We start from the raw sequence: 21,470 nt of genomic DNA, 5'->3' as shown, positions 1-21,470 counted from the left end.
GCATCCTCAGTTTCTAGAAGAGAGCCTGGTGGTTAAGTTCACAGGCCCTTTAACCAGACTGCCTGGATTTTAATTCTAGCTCTACCATGAATTAGCTGTATGATCCAGGGCAAGCTACATACCTTTCCCAAGCCTCCATTTTCTTAATTTTCTAAGGTGAGGATAATTAGTTTCTACTTCACAGAGTTGTTATAAATATTAAATAAGTTAACCCAAGTAAAGCACACAAAACAATGACAAGCATTATACAAGTTTTTGATAATAGACAGGTCATGGAAACTTTCTGTGCCAGCTGAACCATGCTGTTGCATAATTCTGGTCCCTGAATCGCTATTCTTGCTTCCTTAGTTGCCTTTCTCCTGTGTCCAGTATGTAATCACCAATTAAAGACTCAGTTGAAGAATCACCTTGTGTATAAAGACATTCTTATCCCTTCCCACCCTCTCAGAGAAGTAACTCTTTTCTCCTTAAAGGCTTCCATTCTACTATATACAGATCATCTCTACCTTTCAGGATTCACTGCCCATTTTAATTTTCATTATTTCTTGGCAAGTGTGGCATGTAGGATCTTACTCCCCTCTCCCTCAACCCACCCCCTAGGGATGGAGCCCACTGCCCCTGCATTGGAAGTGTGGAGTCTCAACCACTGTACTGCCAGGGAAGTCCATCTGCCTGTTTATTTAAATGTCTATTTCCTTTGAGTTCCTTGACTGTCATCGCTGTATTCCCAGTACCTGACATAATTCCTGTCAGATGCCAGGCATTCAGTCAGTACTTGTGGAATGAGCATCTGTGAACCTCACAACAACCCAGAGTATGCGTCAAGCTCAAACATGTGCAGAAGGGACATTAGAACCCAGATCACTAGGATCTGAGGTTCCTGCTCTCAATGAGACTCTGGGTGATAATCATGAACATAACTGATAACAGGCAGCCTGACAAATGTCTCAATGTCACTGCCACGACTCTGAGCGATGGGAATCAAGGCAATAACTCGCTAGCCACTCAGGCTTTAGAGAGGGTGTTCTTGTCATCTTCAACCTGCCTCCGATACAGCCCTCACTGCCTTCTCCCTTTGTAAATTGATAAAAACCCCGAATCACAACTGATCTCTCAGCCAGACTTTATTGTATTGCTCTTTGTATTTGTATCTTGCACCTAAAACAACCAAAAACAGAATAAAAGAACGAAGGACTTTTAAGTGGAAAGGATCAGGCACTGTGCGCAGGGCGTCCGGTGCTCACTCGCTGTGACTTCCAGCAGATCCTCCCCTCCCTGAAACAATTTCCTCAACTTTTGCACAAGGTGGCTGGCTCGGATGCTCCCCGAGCTTCCTTTTAGTTCGGGCACTTGGCTCCGCGGCCAGGTCCGGGAGGCACTCGAGCTGGCGACTCGGGCTCTGCACCCCTGCCACCCCCTCGGGCCCTCCTCTGCAAGGCTTGAGGAGCCCGCCTCCCTCCGGTGAAGTGAGGCTCGGCGGCCTCCACCGCACGGCTCCCCCCGCCAGCCCGCTCGTGCGCGGCCTGGCAGCGCAGAAGCCGCAGCTTTACCTCAGGTCCCCGCGCGCCGCCACGGTTCCCAGCGCTCCCCGCGCTCCCCACGCTGCCGCCGACTGACAGCCAAAAGGCGCAGGCGCACGATGGCCGGGCAGATCGATGGGACGCGCTGGGCAGGCCCGCAGAGAAGAAAACGAGCACCGAGTAATAGATGACGGCGGAGACGGGCGCCACTGGGAGGAGGGGAGGAGAAGACGAGGCGGGGCCGCCGGAGCCTTTTCATTCATTCACAAATTACCAACGCCCACGGAGCGTCCCTCACGTTGCAGGAGAACTAGTTCCAGTCTCTTCCTTCAGACAATTCTTCTAGGACCTGGTCCCTACTACCACTCTGCGGAAGGACAGCTTATTGGGAGCTGCGGTTTAGGGCTGGCCAGTGGAGAAATCACCAAGGATTGCCAAGGTTTTCTGTGACCAGTGAGGTCTAATGTGGCCACTCAACGTTGGCTTTCTGAACCAGATTATTATGGTATGGAAAACATCCACCTTTAGCCATCAAAAGTTGGTCGGGAGTGTGGGATTCGGGAAGATCTCACGGTAATGGTGGGGAAAATCCCCTGGAGGAGGGCATAGCAACCCACTCCAGTATCCTTGTCTGGAAAACCCCTTGGACAGAGGAGCCTGGCGGTCTACAGTGCGTAAGGTTGCCCAGAGTCAGACACTACTGAAGCGACTTAGCAGCACTGTGATGGTGATACTGAACAGTGGCTTGGAGAGAGTGAGTCAAATGAATATCTTGGGTAAGAGCCTTCCAAGAAGACTAGCCAGCAAGTGCAAAGGCCTTGGAGAGAGAAGGCAACTTCAGAGAACAACAAAGAAGCCAACAGAGCTGAAGAAAAGTGAGCTGGGGGAGAGTGGATGACGGCAGAGGAAGCCAGAGAGACAATGGGGGAGAAGGTAGAGAATTCAGATCCTGTGGGTCTTGTAGGCATTGTGAGGATCTTGACTTGTGCAGAGGAGCAGCGATATAACAGGCTTTTAAAGGATCACTGTGGTTGCTGTTTTGATAAAGAATCTCTGCTTCCAGAGACCAGTTAAGAAGCTGCAACATCCGGATGGAGAACCCAAACAGCTGAGTCTAGACTCCAACAATTGGGAGATAACAATAAAATAATTCTTTTTTGTTTGTTTTGTTTTAAGCAGTACATTTTAAAGGAAGATTGTTAAGCTGCATTATCTGGTTTTGGGTGGGGGTTGTGTGGTTTCTGTTTTGTTGGCTGCGCTGCTGGGCTCAAGCGATCTTAGTTCCTCAACCAGGAATTGAACCCAAGCCTTGGCAGTGAAAGCACGGAGTCCTAACCACTGGACCACCAGGGAATTCCGTAAACTACATTGAATAACAGGAACAATGGTCGTTCTCTCTTTTGGAAGCTTCCTCTTTTTCTATCCTTCTCTTTTTAATAATATTTCTTTCATTTAAAAAAAAATGTATTTGTTTTATTTTTGGCTGCATTGGATCTGTTGCTGTGCAAGGGCTTTCTCTGGTTGGGTGAGTGGAGCCACTCTTGCTTGTCGTGCACAGGCTTCTCGATGCCGTGGCTTCTCCTGTTGCAGAGCACAGGCTCTGAGGCACGAGGGCTTTAGCAGTTGTGGCACACAGGATTAGCTGCTCAGTGCCACATGGAATCTTTCCCAGCCAGGGATCAAACCCATGTTCCCTGCATTGGCAGGTGGATTCTTAACCACTGGACCACCAGGGAAGTCCTCTATCCATCTGTTAAAACTTTAGTTACCTTAGCTCCCTGCCAGTTAGGAAGCGGAGTCTAACTTCTGCAATAAAAATAAAGGAATTTGACTTCATTCAACAATATTTATTGCATGCCTAATATGTGCCAACCAGTGTCTGAGATCCTAGATAGTGGGACTACAACAATCACCAAGACAGGACTTGTAATTTTTCCCTGACTTTCAGCCAGAAGAGTAGGAGCTCAGCCTAGAACGTACTGAAAAAAAAAAAAAAAAAAAAAAAGTCCTGTGGCTACATCCATAAAACTAGCCTATCTGTGCCCTGCCTCTCTTTCACTTTAGAATGCTGGTGATGAGTTATTGGAAAATTACTTAGCTCTAAACACTGAGTTGGTAAAGGGAGCCATGGAGTGATTGCTTTGGCCACAGGAGACCTGAAACTTGATTACCATTTCCTTCTGCAGCAAGATTATTTCTCTCTTTGGTATTAGCTCAAGCAAGCAGAAGCCTTGGGAATTACAGCATGGTTTTGAGGTGAGAACTAGTTATGAAGTAAGAACAGCATTCAACCTCATATCTGGCATCCATTTTAAATGCTCATGTTTAAATTAGCAAATGTTTTCAGGGAACTGGAGGACTTTCTCCTCTAGTTGAAGAAAGTAGTTGAAGGATTACTTCAATTTAAACTCACTTTAAATTATTCCCTTGGAGCAGTATGTTTTGGTTTCTGGACTCTCTACAGTCTTAAAAATTACCGGAAGCTTCAAAGAGGTTTTGTTTGTATAGGTTGAATCTGTCGATACCAACCATATTAAAAATTCAAACTGAGAAATTTTAAAAACATTAATTCATAAAAATAGAAACAAAACCATTACATGGTAACAGTTACACTTTATTGAAAACAACTATGTTTTCAAAAGAAAAAATTTAGTGAGAAGAATGCAATGGTTTCATCTTTCTTTTGCAAACCTCATTAATGTCTGGCTTAATAGAAAACAGCTGAATTTTCCCATCATTTGTGATATACGGTTTGGGGTGATGAAAACCTGATCTCACACAGATACATAGTCGGAAAAAAGAAAGAGATTTTAATAGTCTTTGTCAAATAATTGTGAGTATTCTTCAGTACTACACACTAAACTCAAGAAATGGTAGTTTGTTAACGATTAGTTGTGATATAGAATCATTTGTATCAATGAACATTTTGTACTGTTATAATACTTGCATTTTGAATAGGCATTTTACCCATGCATGATTTTGCAACTTGATGCATTGCTCATTTGTAAAATACTGATTCACTAAATTATGCAGATCTTCCCAATGTTGACTCATTATACAATATTTTTTAAATCACACTTGTTAATACCACCACCAATCATTAGAAGAGTCCTTAATGGAGACTTCTGTGGTGGTACAGTGGATAAGAACCTGCCTGCCAGTGCAGGGGGCACGGGTTTGATCCCTGGTCCAGGAAGATTCCACATGCCATGGAGCAACTAGGCCCGTGCTCCACAGCTGCTGAAGCCTGTGTCTCTGGAGCCTGTGCTCTGCAACAAGAGAAGCCACCACGATGAGAAGCCCGTGTACCACAATGAAGAATAGCCCTCAGTCTGCAACTAGAGAAAGCCTGTGTGCAGCAGTGAAGACCCAGAACAGCCAGTAAATAAATAGATAGACAGATAAAGTCCTTAAGAATGCTGGCAAGCTTGGGACAAGTTTCCCAAACTTCTTCTTGTCTCTTGAAAGCTCAGATATCATCGTTGTTAGTGGTTTTCCTTGAAATGACAGGCTTACTTCACTCATCTTGATAAAGTTTGTCCAGTTTGTCAGTTGTTCTTTCAAGAAAATACAGTGTTCTGTGAAAAAAGCAGGAGTTCACAAACGAAACAATGGCGCGAGTTTTCTGGAGACAGTCATCATACTTATTTCGTATGCACAGAAGTGTTACACGTGTACTTCCATTTCATCACATAGAATATTAAAAAGACGTGTGCTCAAGGACAAAGATTTAATAAAATTATTTTATTGCCTCATCAAAGACATTCTTAAGTAGAACTGCCTTTGTTTTATTATTTTTTAGTTTTTTTATGGTAAGCCTGTGGCAGTGAAGAATACAGTGACTTAATGCAGTTTGGCATCACTGCTCTGACTGATGCTAAAGCACCAGCTGTTTTATCCAGCATTGCTTTTGCATGATCAGTGCAAATATCAGTACAGTGAAGGAGGCAGAGTTTCAGTATTATTATGAAAGTAATATTAACTCAACAGACCCCCTGAAAGGGTCTGGGGATGCTGAGGTCCACGGAGCATGTTTTAAGAACGGCTGCCTTGTGGACTTCTTGCTGGCTCCCACTGCTTCTGCTTCTTACATTATGGCACTCACCACAAAGGACTGTCATTCTCCTTTTTCAGGTTTTCTATATCACACTGGGAACCCCCTGAGGACAAAGACTGTATCTTATTTGCTAAAAAGACTTTATATCTGCAGAGAGAGGTCTTTGCAGATCTTAGAATCTGGGACATGCTAAGTAAATAATAATTGGGCGAATTAGAAATTTCTCATAAATTTTCCCTTGTCATCCCATTTGGTAGTACCAAAACTGGGCTGAGGGCCTGGATCACTGACAACACCTCTTCTTCTAAACATTTCTTTTCACTAAGTTAATGATTAGCCCTCATGCCTAGCCTCACTCTTATTATTTACTTTTCATTTACTTTTAATTATTAATCACATGGGAAGTATTTAATAAATGATTATTGAATGCACTATTCCCTAAAATGTTTGTTTCTTTCCTGTTCACATTTCTTCCCCCAAAGGATGTTTATGTGTATGTGTCTGTATGTGGTAGGGAAATAGTTTAAGAAGGTCAAGCTCTAAGTTCGCTTTGAACTGTGGGAGACAAAAGAAACTTTTCAAAAGTTGGACCTTGGCTCAGAAATAGTCTTCCCACAGTCTGCAAGAAATCTCTCTTTGGGAATTTACTGGCCATATCACAATATTCATCTACTCCATCTGGCTGAGGACATGTCCCTGGGACAGGGAATTATTATTTTTAGAGTGCTGAGTGAAGGATAAAAATGGAAAGAGAAACTCTACTTTGGCAACCAATTTCAGGTCCTAAAATATTTGTGCTTTATTTTTGTAAATAAGCCCAGCAGTTTCCTAATAGAGTCATGGTAAGTTAGAGAGCAAATGATGCTACAGTGTTTATATAGAGCTTGGAAAGAACCTTCATTAATTAGGAATTCAGTATTTCCTTTCAAGCACATAGAATTTTCATTGTTGGTGGTTTTGAAGGTCAGAATCTGGATATTTATGCTCTAAACTGATCACTTTAAAAATAAGTGATTTAATCAATTTTTAATTTTCTTCCTTTACTGGAAAAACCTTCAGATATCTGATTTTCCTTGTTTTTAAATTGCAAAGTACAGTTTATGGGCCACAGTTCATTTATTTAACAGCTATTTGTTGAATGACTACTATGTGCTGAGAATAGTTTTGGGCTCCTAGGCTATATTAGTGAACAAAAAAGGATCCAGCCTTCATCCTAGCCGGGAGAGGCAGCATAAATAAAAAAGAAGTTTAAATAATAAATCAGTAAACAGTGCCATATATTAAAAAGTGATAAGTACTTTGGGAAAATGAAAAAAGTTAAGCAGGGAGGAGGGACAGGGAGAGGGAGAACACCATATTGACAGCATAAAGTTTTAGCATTTTACAAAAATTACTGAAATTTGGGAACTGTGTCTCATTTAAATCTGTCCACAACTTTCTATCTAATAAATTTAGAAATAAATACAAAAGGAACAGGCAACATCAGTAGAAATGGTGGAATAAATTCCTCCAAGAATTCTCTCCTCCATAAAAGGAGAGGAGAACAATATAAAAAATTGTCAGAATCAACTTGGATAATGATGGATGTGCATCATGAGAAAACAATCATGTCACTTAAATTTTTTTTTAAATATAGGTAGACAATGTATTGTTAATTAAAATTTTAAAATAAAATATGTATTTATGTGGCTACATTGGGCAGCATATGGGATCTTTAGTTGCATCATGCAAAACTTTAATGGCAGCTTGTGGGAGCTAGCTCCCTGACCAGAGATCAAACCTGGGCTCCTGCATCAGGAGCATGGAGTCTCAGCCACTGGACCACCAGGGAAGTCCTCATGTCACTTTTTAAAGTCTGTTGGTGATTAGTCACTGCATATCTCTTATTCAGTTCATTCACAGACAGCAAAGACTGTAATTGTGTTAATTTCTTGTCTCCCAGTGATAAACCCATGTGACATTAAAAAAAAAGGATAATTGAGAATTGGCCAACAAAATGAAAGTGTAGCTAATAAATGAGAAGTGATAATGGCAGAAGTGAAATTCAAAAGGTCTGTAGTTGTGGTACATGAACTCTTGGTAGCATGTGCCAACGATGTAGTTCCCTGACCAGGGATTGAACCCAGGCCCCCTGCATTAGGAGCACGGAGTCTTAGCCACTGGACACCGTTGTGTGTGTGCTTAGTCACTCAGTCATATCTGACTCTTTGCAATGCTAGGTACTGTAGCCCACTAGGCTCCCCTGTCCATAGAATTTTCCAGGCAAGGATATTGCAGTGGGTTGCCTTTTCCTTTTCCAGGTGACCTTCCCCACCCAGGGATTGAACCCACATCTCCTGAGTCTCATGCATTGCTGGCAGGTTCTTTACCCAATGCGCCACCTGAGAAGGTTTGAACCACCAGGGAAGTACTTAATTCATAAAAATTGTAAAGTTTGTATATTAGAAAAGAACATATATGAAATTAAATGGCAAAGTACAGGCTGAGAAGACATATTTATAACACCTGACATAACAAAGCGGTTAGTATTCAGGACACAGCGCCTTAGTTACCACGTCAGCAGGCTTTGGAGCTGGCAGACCGTCATCCAAATCCTAACTTCGTTACTTACTACCTACCCTGGGCAAGTTAATTAATCTTTGCTTGAGTTTCCCAGATGGCTCAGTGGTAAAGAGTCTGCCTAACGATGTAGGAGATGTGGGTTCAATCCCTGGGTCAGGGGGATCCCCTGGAGGAAGAAATGACAACCCATTCCAGTATTCTTGCCTGAAAAGTCCCATGGACAGAGAAGCCTGGTGAGCCACAGTCCATGGGCTTGCGGAGTCAGACACACATGAGCATGCAGGCCAGGTTTCTCATCTGGAGATGAGAGAATAATAGTGCTTACTTCACAGAGTTGTTGAGACGATAAAACAAGATAATGCATGAACAGCACTTAGCACACAGCCTAGCTGTGCTTGTTATTTTAGTACTACACAAAGATTGTTACAAATCAATAAGAAAAGAATAATGAATCTAAAGAATAGAAAAATGGGTGAAAATAAAGAGCAGTTCCTAAAGAAGAAAAATAATTGCTCAATGCTGTAAATAACCAAAGCAGTGCAAATTAAAATAACAATCGTACAATTTTTCTGTGTGTTAAATTCAATGCCCAGAGTTGGTAAGAGTTTAGGAAATAGACACTAATGTGAGTGAAAATTGATACATCCTTCCTAGAGGGCAATTCAGCAGTTTGATGAAGCAATTTTAGGAAGTTATTCTAAGAAAATAAATAGGTATGCAAGGATATATGCATGAGGATGTTTATTATAACATTTATAGTTTTTAATACAGAAAATTTGTAAACAACCTTAATGTCCATCTGTTGAGGGTTTGAAATGAATACAAGTTATGAAATGCCTTATAATGTAATACAATGCAGCCAATAAAAATAATGGTGAAAATGAGTATCACCCTTGTTCCAGCGACCATTATTTCCTGCTTGGATTCCTCCTTGCCTGTAGTCTCTCCCTCTCAATTCATTCTCTACGGGGCTGCCAAAAGCAATCTAATCATGTCACTCCTTTGCTGAACCCTCTCATGGCTGCTCAACGTAAAACCCTCTAAAAGCCTCCGAGGCGAGTCTCATCTCTCTCTTCCCTTCACACTCCAGTAACACAGGACTCAACATGCTTCTCAGTTGGTTTTTGTACCGTTATTCTCCCTAAGGATTTAGTACTTCTCTGAGCTGTTTTTTTTTTTTTTTTAATTCTTTGGTATTCCCATTTCCTATTCTTTTTAAAAAAATTATGTATTATTTTTGGCAGCACTTGGTCTTGGTTGCAGTGCATGGCCTCTTCTTTGCTGTGTGGGCCTTCTCTAGTTGCTGCTCAGGCTTAGTTGCTTTGGGGCATGCGGGATCCTCATTCCCGGACCAGGGTTCCAATTCCTGTCTCCTGTATTGACAGGCAGATTCTCAAGCACTGGACCACCAGGGAAGTCCCCGCTGAGCCACTTTAGTTAGAATCATCTGATTCTGTCTTCTAATGAAATCCATCACTTCTTCTCTGGAGCTCTTACATGAATGTTATTAAATGTTGTTTATGTGTGCGTACTCAGTCGTGTCCAACTCCTTGCTACTCCATGGACTGTAACCCGCCAGGCTCCTCTGTCCATGGAATTTCCCAGGCAAGAATCCTGGAGAGGGCTGCCATTTCCTCCTCCAGGGCATCTTCCCCACCCACGGTTCCAACCCAGTCTCTTGCAAGGGCAGGCGAATTCTTTACCACTAGCGCCACCTGGGAAGCCTGTTATTTATGCGATTATCTGTTTAATAAATGTCTCTTTGGGCTTGCCAGGAGGTGCTAATGGTAGAGTCCTCCTCCCAATCCAGGAGACACAGGTGAGGCAGGTTCCATCCCTGGGTGGGGAAGGTCCCCTGGAGGAGGGCATGGCAACCCACTCCAGTATCCTTGCCTGAAAAATCCCATGGACAGAGGAGCCTACCCGGTTACAGTCCATGGGGTTGCAAAAAATGTAGGACATGACTGACTGAGCACTGGCCACACTTAAAGGTAAAATCCCAAGATGACAAAAATGATCTGTGTAACCATTTTACCCATTGTAGCCAGCGTGACTCCTGACATAGCTGCTCCAAGTATTCACTGAATGAATAAATGAATGAATGAAAAGCAAGTTACAAAACACACAATGTGGGTCCAATTTGGTAAAAGACAGATCAAAGACTTATGTGGCAGGTACTTGCTCAGACGTGTCTGATTCTCTTAGGTCCCATGTCTGTAGCTCTCCAGGCTCTCCTGTCCATAGGATTTCCCAGGCAAGAATACTGGAGTGTGTTGCCATTTCCTCCTTCAGGGCATCTTGACAACCCAGGGATCCAACCCGCGTCACCTGCATCTCCTGCATTAGCAGGCAGATCCTTTACCGCGGAGTCCCCTGGGAAGCCGTTTGGATTCTTGACCACTGAACTACCTGGAAAGCCCTTCGTGTGGCCACTACCAGAAACAGACTACCTCCGGCAGGCTCGTGCTGGCCAGGCCTTTCCCTGAAGAGCAGAGAAGGGGAAGGAGGAGAGAATCCCCGGGTGGAGGGACGAGGCGGGGGGAACTTGCCGGGAAGCGCGGAGTTGGGCGGGAGTAGCTGCCTCTCCGGCTCCAGCGCCTCCGGCAGAAAGAGACTGCAGGAGGAGGGGGGCCGGTCTCCTGCGGACCACCCAAGGCGTAGGGGTCGGGAAGCCGCTGGGCCAGGCAGGCTCACCTGGAGCATCAGATTCCAAATTACAGAGTGGTGGTCTTGAGGATGCACACACCCCGGAATGCGGAGCGGATCTCATCTCAGAGCCCAGGTGGAGTTTTCCCGCAGGGCGGCGTCCGGGCGCGCCCTAGAGGGCGTCGTGGGGAAGCGGTGGGAGAGCGCGACTTCTCTGGGGACCGTGCTTGAGGAGGACGGCCCCCTGTGGGGACTGCATTCACCTGGAGGGATCTCTCGGAGTGTGTGTGTGGGGGGTACTTGTTCTGAGACTGCACCTTAGCTGTGTGGTTCCTGGAGGCAGCGTGGGGGTGGGTAGCCACGCTGCTGCCTCTTCTGTCACTTCCTGACTTGGGTGTTTTATCCGCCATTGCAAGCTCTGTCCTCTAGGATGTCAGATTCTTCTGCCCACTTGATTCCCGAAGGCGCACTCCCACCCTCCACATCACCACACCCATCCCAGAAGACACCAGGCCTGCTTTATTCCTGCTTCTGGGCGGAGGACTCCTTATTTCCCCTCTCAGCTCCAGATTTCATGTTTGCACTGAGAAGCCCTACCACTCCCACTTGACACATGTCTCCTTGGCTCCTGGCAGGACCCCTAAGTCCTGGAACAGGCTTCTTTAACATCCCTCAGGAGCCCAATGAACATACTCTGAAGGAATGAATTCATCCATTTACTCAACTTTTCCATGTGCAAGAGCTTCTTGGATGGAGTGTCATGGAAGCTCTTAAGGGAGAAAAGGCTGGGGCAGGACATGCATAAAACCTAGGAGGAGGTTTAAAGCCTAGGTTTTGTTTTAAAGTTGGGTAAAGAGGAGCTCGGAGAAGGCAATGGCAACCCATTCCAGTACTCTTGCCTGGAAAATCCCATGGATGGAGGAGCCTGGTAGGCTGTAGTCCATGGGGTCGCTAGGAGTGGGACACGACTGAGCGACTTCACTTTCACGCATTGGGGAAGGAAATGGCAACCCACTCCAGTGTTCTTGCCTGAAGAATCCCAGGGACAGGGGAGCCTGGTGGGCTGCCATCTCTGGGGTCGCACAGAGTCGGACACGACTGAAGCGACTTAGCAGCAGCAGCAAAGAGAAGCCATTGAAGATTTCAGAGAGGACATATCTGGCCTTAACCTGGGCAAGGTCTTGGAGGGCAAGACAGCAGACAGGGAGCCAGGTGTTGAAGTGATGAATAGGGGATAGCAGCAGTAGTAGTGAAGGTGATGGCACCCCACTCCAACACTCTTGCCTGGAGAATCCAACGGACGGAGGAGCCTGGTGGGCTGCAGTCCATGGGGTCGCTAAGAGTCGGACACGACTGAGCGACTTCGCTTTGACTTTTCACTTTCATGCATTGGAGAAGGAAATGGCAACCCAGTCCAGTGTTCTAGCCTGGAGAATCCCAGGGACAGGGGAGCCTGGTGGGCTGCCGTCTATGGGGTCACACAGAGTCGGACGTGACTGAAGCGACTTAGCAGCAGCAGCAGCAGCAGCAGTGGTAGTAGAGGTTTAATGTTGAGTAGCTATATATTCTGAGTCAGGGACAGTGGTGGCACTTTGTCAGTTGGTACCGAGTTGGAGAAAGAAAGCTGGAGCTCACACTTTGGGGACGGAGGGAGAGGAGGAAAAGACCAGTATGTGAGGAAGAGGGTGTTCAGTTGTTGCTTTATTCTTGGTTCAGGTGACCAAGGAGGATGGCCATCACTCCCTATCCATCCCTGGAGACTTGTTGGGGGAAGAGCCTCCATCCCCCCACCCCGCCCCCACAAATTTTTAGTTCTGGCTGAAACCAGAGAAAAATATGGAGGAAAAAAAAAAAGGAGTTGAAAACTGAAACAAAGTCCATGAGGTGGGGAGCTAGAAGAAGGCTCCCTTCAAGTAGCTCAGGCCTGGCAGCTTGTGCTGGGCTTGTGGAAGATTCCTCTCACAAGAGGTGAAATAGCTCTGGAAGCAAACCCAAGCACGTGTAGGGCTTGAGGGTCTGTGGGGCTGGGCCACCAGTGTCAACCTGCTGCTCCCACTTCAACCGCACCCAGGGGTGCAGCGCACTGGCGTTTTCTCTCAGACTTTGAGGGTCCAGGGAAGCTGTCTCTGCCCTGGGTGCTCAGGGGGAGACCCCACGGGACCAGTGCAGGCGCAGTCCTGCAGGCCCAAGACTGCCCCCTGGCGCCGACTCACTCCTCCCAAGGGCTCATGTCGGTGTCAATGGCCACACAGTTGTAGGCAGCATATCGGAGCTTCTCCTCACACACCTTGGCGCTGTGGGGGGCAGGGAGTTGTTCAGCACCAGATGTAGAGGCCCCTCCATCATGACCAGGGGCTCTGGGACTCCAATTTGTACCTTGAAGCCCTCCTCCACCCTAGGATGTCACATTTCCCACAAGTCCCACTCCCCAGGCTGGAACTTAGGGAACCCACCTGGCATAGTGCGGCAGGAAGAGGGTGCTGGAGCAGGTGGAAGACTCGGGCAGCGCGTCTGTGGTCTCATAGCTGGGAGTGTGGAAGGACCAGAGATGAGGAAAATTGGAGGGGCACAGGGCAGTGTCTGACAGGGGAATGTGTGTGTGGCGGAGGGCAAAGGCCAGCCACAGGCTCTTCCGACTAGACCTCCCCTCCCCATCGGCTCTCACCCCAGCTTGTCTGGGTAGATGTAGATCCGTGCCGGCAGACGGCTGCGGCCGGTGACAAAGCGCAGGAAGCGGCTCCGGTCCTCTGACAGAGGAGAAGGAAATCAGTGCCCATGTGCTGGTGGAGGAAACTCGACCACCTCCCCCATCTCTGTATCCCAGGAGTGGAGTCTGAACCCAGGCAGTCCTCTGCCCTCTCCACTGACCATTGGTGAAGTTGTTCAGTGCCTCCCAAAAGTACTGCACCCGGGTGTCAGATGGCTCGAAGTCCTCAAACCGGGCTGGTGGGACAAAACCACACAGAATTCATTCTTAGGTCCTTAAGCCCCACCCCGGGACTGTGCTGCCCGGCCCCACACTCACTGAGCTTGCGCAGGGCATCCACAGTGACCTCTGGGTCCCCGCACACCTTCTTCTCCAATTCTTGCCACGTCAGCAAGTCCAGCACAGCCTGCGGCACCACCTTCAGCAGACCTGCCTGCATGGCTGCCACCTGGGGAGAGGGGAGAAGGCCTGGCTGGAGAACAAGGCACAACTCCCAGCTCTGGGTGTGGTGGGGACACCTGGCCTCCACTCACGGAGATAAAGTACCTCTGTGCCCCACAGATCAGCAAGAATATGGGGCAGAGGGGTGGTGGGGGCCAGAGCTCTTGGGCTGGGTTCTGGTGGCCCCTCGGGCTGGGCTCTGGCTCCTGGGAGCTGTCCACAGCTCTCTGTTCCACTGGCCTCTGGGTAGTACCTGCTCCTTGCTCTCTTCTAGCCGTGCCTTCTGCACCAGTTGGATGAAACGGGAACGGTCCTCATATCCCACCACGATGCCTGAACCCCCAGGGATCAGCTCCACCACCTGCTGGTCACTCAGCACAGTGGTGAATGTTAGCTCCTTCCCAAATTTGAACTCAAATGTCTCCTTGTCCATTCCTTCCATCACTTCCAAGAGCTTCACCTGGGGGTTGAAGAGAGGCAGGAAGGTCAGCTTTTCATTGTGGAGATAGTCTTGTTTTTTCTCAAGAAGCTCACAGGAAAGCAGGGGAGGCAGCCAGGCAAGGCAGTTGTTATGCAGGCAATGAGGGCAGTGAGGGGGTTAGTAGATGGGCTGTGAAGCCCAGCATCAAGATGATGCCTAACCAGCCACGGAGATCAGGGAAGGTGTCCTGGGGGAAGTGGCATCTAAGCTGAGACCCAAATGATTGGCTGGGAATTGGCTGGGCCACCAGGAAGTCAGGAGAGAGAACATCTTAAAAAAAGGTGGAAAGAGCAAAAGACCTGAGGAACCTAACTGGGCAAGTGTCCAGAGATACAGGAGTCATGTAAGGCCTTTTCAGACTCTGCATTTTATCCTAAGCCCAGGGTGGACCACTGAAGGGATTATGGAGATAAGATGGGTAAGAAGGGAGACATGGTCACTAGATCTGCAATCAGTGGCTGGATCAGGAAGGAAGGTGACTAAACCCGAGGGATAGAAGTGAGATGGGAGAGGTGGGGAGATTCCAAAGGCAGATGTGACAGAATGTGGGAGGTGAGGGAGAAAGAAGAGTGAAGAATGACCCTGAGGGGCTTGGCAAGGGGAGGGGTGGGTGGTGGTGCCACTGTGAGACAGGGAGTCCTAGAGGGAGAGGATGAAGAGTGTGCTGAGCCCGAGGTGCCATCTTGGGAGAGAAATCCAGCAGGTAAATGCATATATAGCCCTCGGCTTAGCAGAGAGGCTGGGTCCAGAGGTAATTAATCCTTTCAGGGTCACCGGAACAGTGACAGGAATTGAAGCTATGGGAGTACATGGGTGGGAAAGGGGAAACGTGTGGTACAAGAAGGTTCAGGACAGCCTAGGGGTGCAACAAGCTTGAGAGCTGGGCAGAGAAACCCGGTCCAGGCCCTAACTCACCAGCACAGAGTCCACAGCTGGGAAGTCCTTGCTCCAGCTCACCTCCTCACCAGATAGCTGCTTCCACACGAAACCCGGTAGAGCCAGGACCTGTGGGACAAACACTGCTGTCTTCGTGCCCCGAACTGCCCGGGTTTGGCTGGCTCTTCTTTCCAAGAGCCAGGACTAAGCTGGTGGGGTGCAGATTAGGCTACTCACCAGGAACTCCTTACCCCGCAGGGCAGCCCCCATCAGCTGTCCGATCCACTCATACTTGGCAAAGTCCCGGCAGGAGGGGTTGGGCACATACATGTCCCGGGCCTCGCCTGTGCCATTGCCCTGCCCCCGAGACAGAGCTGTCAGCATGGCCTGTGATGGACCCTCCTGTGTTACCCCAGATGCCTCAACGACTTCCCTGAACACCTTCCCTGCCTGAACACCTTCCACGGAGGGGCCCTGAAGGAGCCCTCTGAACATACAATGACTCCATCCTTCTGCCTAGAAGCTGCCCCGGGCAGTTCAGTCTCTCCCTGTTCCTTCTCCGGCTTAGTCTGGGGCCTGGGAGGTTTGCAGAGACAGAACAGCAGAAACAACTTGGGAGGTAGGGGGGAGCTTACCTGGTTGGCCGTCCGTACAAAGAAGGGCAGAGGCACAGGGGTATCCGCCGAGCTAGGGCACAGTTCTTCTGACATGTCTGCCAAGCTGTCCCGGAAACCACCTCCTAAAAGGACAGACAGATGCTCTCAGCTGAGGCACACAAGAGCCCCAGCCCCCATGATGGGGTGAGAAGCAAGCCCCCTATCTAGCTTAGCTGGTCACCCCAGATACCCCAACCACTCTGAATATGGCAGGACTCGTGCTACTGGCCCTCAAGGCCTCACCTTGGTCAATGATGCCTTCTGCAATGAATTTACACTCCCACCACTGGTCATAGCGCATGGGCCACCTGTAAGGAGGGGTAAGTCTCTATCATTACACCGGGCTAGGGCTCGGGATGACCCACCAGCCCAGGGTCCACCCAGGAGTAAGGGCTACAAAGGGGTAATGCTGAGGGGTCCAGAGGCAGTGTGTGGGTGGAATGGGTCCATGTGTGCCCTGAGCAGGTCCCCTGCCCCCAAGCCATACCTGTAGTCCAGGGGCTTTTCATACTTGTCAGAGGGCTTGAGGCCTTCGTAAACCTGGGGCCAGGGAGAAGGGGAGGGAGTTGTGGGAACGTCCGGCCCCACTCTTGCCCAAAGACCTTGCTCAGGTCCCTCCTGGCCCAGTGCCCCCTAGTCCCCCTGCTGACCCGCCCTTGCTCTGACCCCAGGTGACACCCAGGTGACCAGACCTGGGTGAAGACAGCGTTCTTGCAGGCGGGATCCCGTAAGGGGCAGGCACGGTGTTCCATGGCGAGGCGCCGGTTGATGTACAGACGTGGCATGAAGCTGGGCTTGCTGCTCTCTGAGTCACGCAGGCACTGGGCCACCAGGCCTGGCCGCTGGCGTGACAGCAGCAGGAACTGCTTCACTTGCTGGTGGGGAGAGGTGGCCAGAGCGGGGCCGGCAGGCAGTCAGCCTCTGTCCAGGCCCTGGAACATTTCTCTGTTCCAACCCCACGGGGCCAGTTCAAGCCTACTCTATCCCTGGTCCTTGCTTTCAGTCTCTTCCTTAGTCCAGCCACCAGGGGAAGCTTTCTAAAACCCAATTTTGTCGTTACCTTACATAAAAACCCAACTTTGTCGTTATCTTACATAAAAACTTCCCAATGGCTCCACTGACCAGGAACAAAGTCTGGCCCCGGTGCCCTTGGCTACCAGGGCCAGCCTCCTGCCCACGTCTTCCTGCCTCATCCCATGTCACACTCACATCTATTGCTATGCTTCTCTCAAGTCATCCTGAGCAGCTAGGAACTCCCAGTGGGCACCTTTCATATAACCTGCCCTGTCCATGCTGTCACCTCTCCTCCCCAAGCTCTGTGTATTTCACATACTCTCTGGGAAATAGGACCCTAAACACTAAATTTTGACTATTTGTGTCTGGATTTCCTCCTATGTTCCCAGAGCCTAGCAAAAGTCTAGGCCTAGAGTAGATCTAAGAACTTTCTGATGAAGCGTGAAACACTGCAGAAAGGGGTGCCCACTGCCAAGACCAGCACTGAGTGAGTCAGGCTCACCTTAATCTCACTAAAGGTGCCCAGCGTGTGGTCCCAGGCCGGTACCAGGTGGTGCAGGACGCTGTCTAAGATCTTTATGAATCTGGTGAGGTTGGGTAAAGATAATTGCGGCTGAAGTCATAGATGCAAGACCCTCTCAGCACCCCCAACACACAGGGACAGGAGAAGGCAGGGCCCAGGGGCTCTCTGCCTCTTGAAGTGGAACAGCATTCGATATAAGATCAGACAAAAGGTTCAGGATGGGGGGAGGGGGGAGGGACTAACTGGCCCAGGACCACAGCCACCTCTGCAGGAGAACAGCTCTGCGGTACAGTACTTCCGGGTCAGTGCCTTCTAGGCGTGGGTATCGCACGAGATTGGTGGGCTGAAACAGGTCTGCATTTAGCCCTAATTCTCGCTGTCTAGAAGACTTGATCTTGACCCCTCGAAGACGCACATCAATCCCGTCATCTGGGGGAAGAGTCAGAGTGAGCTCACTTATGGCGCCTGCTGCCTCTTTGGCCCCGAGACCTGAGAATGGCTCCTTAATGCTCAGATTTGTGTCACCCTTAGCCCCTAGAAACTTGGGACCTTTGGGATCCCCTTCTATCACCCGATTCTGATGATTATATTTTGTGCTAGTTCCTCCATCCACCACTATAATATGGGGATGCCTGAAGGTCCCAACTCCATTCCTCTTCCAGGTGAGCCCAAGCACTTCTATGGCTTTAAGGCAGGCCTATACCCAGCACCGTCCCCTTGGCTTGGGCCCCAAAGCTTCAGGTCTTGGCGTTAGTTCAGTTGTCACCTTTATCCCAACTCCAAGTCCATCTCCTTCACTCCATACTCACTGCCAGCTAACCCCCATCTACATGCTGGGGCTCCCTTTCCCTCCTTGTGGCCTTAAGCCCCACCTCGGCACTCGACGATGCGGATCTCGATGATCGGGAGGTGGACAGTCATGTCCTCCAGGACACAGACGTCCCCGATCAGGGTCCTGAGGGGATGAATATGAGGAACTTTGGAAACCCCTTGTCTTCAGGAGTTGCTGGGGTCACAGCCCACCTTGTGCCTCCAAACTGGGCCAGATCCTGCTCCCAGGATCATGTCCCCCCTCCCAGCCCAGGTCAGTTCACTCACTCGTCAATGCTCACGTCACTCAGCTTCTTCAGGTTGTCCCCTTCACCCCCATAGACCACCACCCGCTTAGGCATAAAGTTGTCATCTGTGGTATCCACCGTGAGTAGTAGTTTCCTGAGGGTTAAGAGGGTGCACATGTGTCTTTACACACTCACAGGTACGTGGCTCACCCACCCTGTTGTGCTCAGAGCCCACTCACTTGACAATGGTGCCCTTTTTCATGGTCAGCCGTACCCAGTGCTGGCACTGGGACCCATCGCTCTCCCAGTAGGTGTCCGCGTTGCTGTCTGTCAGGCAGGACACATTGAACTCCTCCTGGGGAGGGTAGAGAGGTGGATGGGCCAGGGAGCACAAGAGAGAAAGCACAGTGGAGCTGAGCTGGAAATCCATCTGGTAAGGGTGGAGGTGTCGAGGGATTCCTATAGGACTTCCAAGACTGGGGGGTGGACTGAGTCTGGCCTGTGGGGATTCAGGTTTGGCTGTGGCTTAGAGGTAAGAGTTCCGAATCTAGCAGGATGTTACTACATCTTGCTTGGGGTGGGAGGAGTCCCAGCACCCACCGTGTAGGAGGAAACGTCTATGCTCTCCACATACTGCTTCACGCTACCCAGGTTCTCATCCTCCTTGCCCAGGTGGTCGTACAAGAAGTGGATCAGGTCCTCGTCGCACTCGTAGGTCCACGTCGGGGGCACATAGCTAAGCGACCCCAAGTCCCTAATTAGGTCGGGCCCAGACCTGGAGCTCCTTCCTCCCCAGCCCATCCCAGCTTACTCACAGTAGCCTTTGTACAGCTTCAGTGTATGCCTCGGCCGGCTGAGGCCTTGATCCCAGGCGATGCGAGTATGTCAAGTCCACCACCTGTTCCCATCTGTGCGCACAGAATGGGGGACGGGATATGGAGACCTCAGAGGGCGGCAGAAGACCCTTCTCCAGCGCTCTGACTTTTCTAAACCATGCCTCCAGAAGCCCCACCCCAGCTCCCTTTAGGTCCCGCCCTTTTTTCTGTCAATCCTATCAGATCACTCCGCCCGGGCTGTGCCAGCCTAGGGCCTGGCAGTCGGCCAGCAAGCCCCACCCCTCCCAGCGCAGGACCTGAGCACCGGGCGGTAGTCCACTCCGAAGAGCTGCTGCTGCCGCTGGAGGTGGTCTGGAGTGTCGATGGGTACCAGGCGGGCCCCGCCCTCGGCCGGGCGGCACACCAGGAGCCAGCCTTCGTCCAGCCCGCAGTCGCCCAGGTGTTCCGCCAGCTGCTCCTGCCGGAACGCACAAGACGAGGACAGCCGTCAGGGAACTGCCAGCGGCCCGCCCTGCCCAGCCCAGGGCGAAGGGTACCGGACGCTAAGTCAGCTCGACATGGGGGAGGGGAACAGCCAGGGGCTTCCCTGGTCCCGGGGTCTTTTGCACCTTGGTCAGCTTCACCCAGAGCCCGTGGCCGTTGCACAGCTCTTCGCCTGTGGTGCGCACGCAGGCGCCGCGCCGCAGCTCGATGCTGTCGCGGGCCGCGCGGAGGGCCCCGGAGCCGGTGCCGGGGGCCGGGCCCGTGGCTCCCACACGCAGCCCCAGGCCTTCCGCCTCCCACACCGGCAGCAGCACGCGCGACGGTCCCGCCGGGTCCTTGTAAAGCTTGTAGAGCACCTCGCGGGGCACAAAAGCTAGCGCCGCCGGCAGCGGCCGCCCGGCACGGAGGCTCTTCGCTGCCTCCGCCAGAAAGCGTACACGGCCCAGCAGCTGTCGCGGGGACTCTAGCGCCGCGCCCGGACCCGGGCCAGCCATGGCGGTGTGGCCCAGGGAAGCCCGGGGGCGATCCGGGCGGAGGAGCTTCGGCAGAACCAGCGGACAGAGCTTCCCACCACCTTCAGCCCCGCCCTCGACCAGCCTTCGCCGTAAGTTCTGGACTAAGCGCACCTCATGTGTCGCCGTATTGTCCTGTGTACTTGGATACTCAATCCTGTTATCTATTTCAGTGTCTTCCAGACCCAAGTTCCGAAGTTTCTACCTGATCAATCTCCCCACTCCATTCCCATTGCTACTACCACTTACCCCCATTGCTACTACTCTCCTTTAAGCCACCATCCATCCTATCGAGCCCGAAACGCTATTCCTTCAACCTTCTGGAGCTTCCCTGTTCCCAGTGAGTCTCAGTACAACCAGCTGAATCTTTAAGAATCTGTTAGCTATCCTGTCAGGCTTCCCATCCTAGGAGCAGTGTGATTAAAATGTTTGGGAAAATGATCCCTCCCCAGCCTGGCTGCTGACAGGACTCTTGAGTCATTTAGACTTGCTCCTGGTGGTTACTCCTCAGGAGTAACTGGTGATCATTATCCAGTTTCTCAGGGCACTGGTGATCATTATCCAGTTTCTCCCAGTAATTATAAACCAAATGAGAGGAAAGGCCAACGTGGGAAGAGAGGAGGCAAAAACAAACAAACCACGTACAGAAGTTGTTCAGTCGCTCAGTCGTGTCCGACTCCCGGCGACCCCCTGAATTGCAGCAGGCCAGGCCTCCCTGTCCATCACCAACTCCCGGAGTTCACTCAGACTCACGTCCATCGAGTCAATGATGCCATCCAGCCATCTCATCCTCTCTCGTCCCCTTCTCCTCCTGCCCCCAATCCCTCCCAGCATCAGAGTCTTTTCCAGTGAGTCAACTCTTCACATGAGGTGGCCAAAGTATTGGAGTTTCAGCTTTAGCATCATTCCTTCCAAAGAAATCCCAGGGCTGATCTCCTTCAGAATGGACTGGTTGGATCTCCTTGCAGTCCAAGGGACTCTCAAGAGTCTTCTCCAACACCACAGTTCAAAAGCATCAATTATTCGGCGCTCAGCTTTCTTCACAGTCCAACTTTCACATCCATACATGACCACAGGAAAGACCATAGCCTTGACTAG

At 49.9% G+C, this 21,470-nt stretch overlaps 2 protein-coding genes across 2 annotated transcripts in view; both read right to left on the bottom strand.

The window, feature by feature from the left end:
- EIF2B3 (eukaryotic translation initiation factor 2B subunit gamma) overlaps positions 1–1,663 on the bottom strand; it is a 113,493-nt gene extending 111,830 nt beyond the window's left edge. The window contains exon 1 of the mRNA XM_005894189.3: positions 1,551–1,663. The gene's annotated coding sequence lies outside the window, so the exon portion shown is untranslated. The remainder of the gene's footprint in view (positions 1–1,550) is intronic.
- Positions 1,664–12,466: 10,803 nt separating this feature from the next.
- On the bottom strand, positions 12,467–20,354 carry HECTD3 (HECT domain E3 ubiquitin protein ligase 3). Its single transcript, XM_005894190.3, has 21 exons — positions 19,986–20,354; positions 19,674–19,834; positions 19,357–19,449; positions 19,142–19,277; positions 18,781–18,896; positions 18,582–18,695; positions 18,356–18,438; positions 17,747–17,912; positions 17,463–17,544; positions 16,639–16,821; positions 16,434–16,486; positions 16,190–16,254; positions 15,926–16,029; positions 15,528–15,647; positions 15,330–15,419; positions 14,187–14,393; positions 13,811–13,940; positions 13,654–13,728; positions 13,451–13,532; positions 13,239–13,310; positions 12,467–13,079 (listed from the first exon to the last, which is right to left on the bottom strand). The coding sequence occupies exons 1-21, from the start codon at positions 20,352–20,354 to the stop codon at positions 12,995–12,997; spliced, it is 2,586 nt and encodes an 861-aa protein (XP_005894252.1). The 3' UTR covers positions 12,467–12,994.
- Positions 20,355–21,470: the final 1,116 nt, after the last annotated feature.

Source organism: Bos mutus, chromosome 3 (genome assembly GCF_027580195.1).
Source record: "Bos mutus isolate GX-2022 chromosome 3, NWIPB_WYAK_1.1, whole genome shotgun sequence".
Classification (NCBI taxonomy): Eukaryota; Metazoa; Chordata; class Mammalia; order Artiodactyla; family Bovidae; genus Bos; species Bos mutus.
This window is presented reverse-complemented; position numbering and strand designations above follow the sequence as displayed.

Coding starts and splice junctions, on each gene's coding strand:
- HECTD3 (XM_005894190.3), bottom strand. CDS start 20,354: ATGGCTGGCCCGGGTCCGGGCGCGGCGCTAGAGTCCCCGCGACAGCTG. Junction 17,913..18,355: donor CCGCATCGTCGAGTGCCGAG/GTGGGGCTTAAG, acceptor CTCTTCCCCCAG/ATGACGGGATTGATGTGCGT. Junction 17,545..17,746: donor AGAGCTGTTCTCCTGCAGAG/GTGGCTGTGGTC, acceptor CAACCTCACCAG/ATTCATAAAGATCTTAGACA.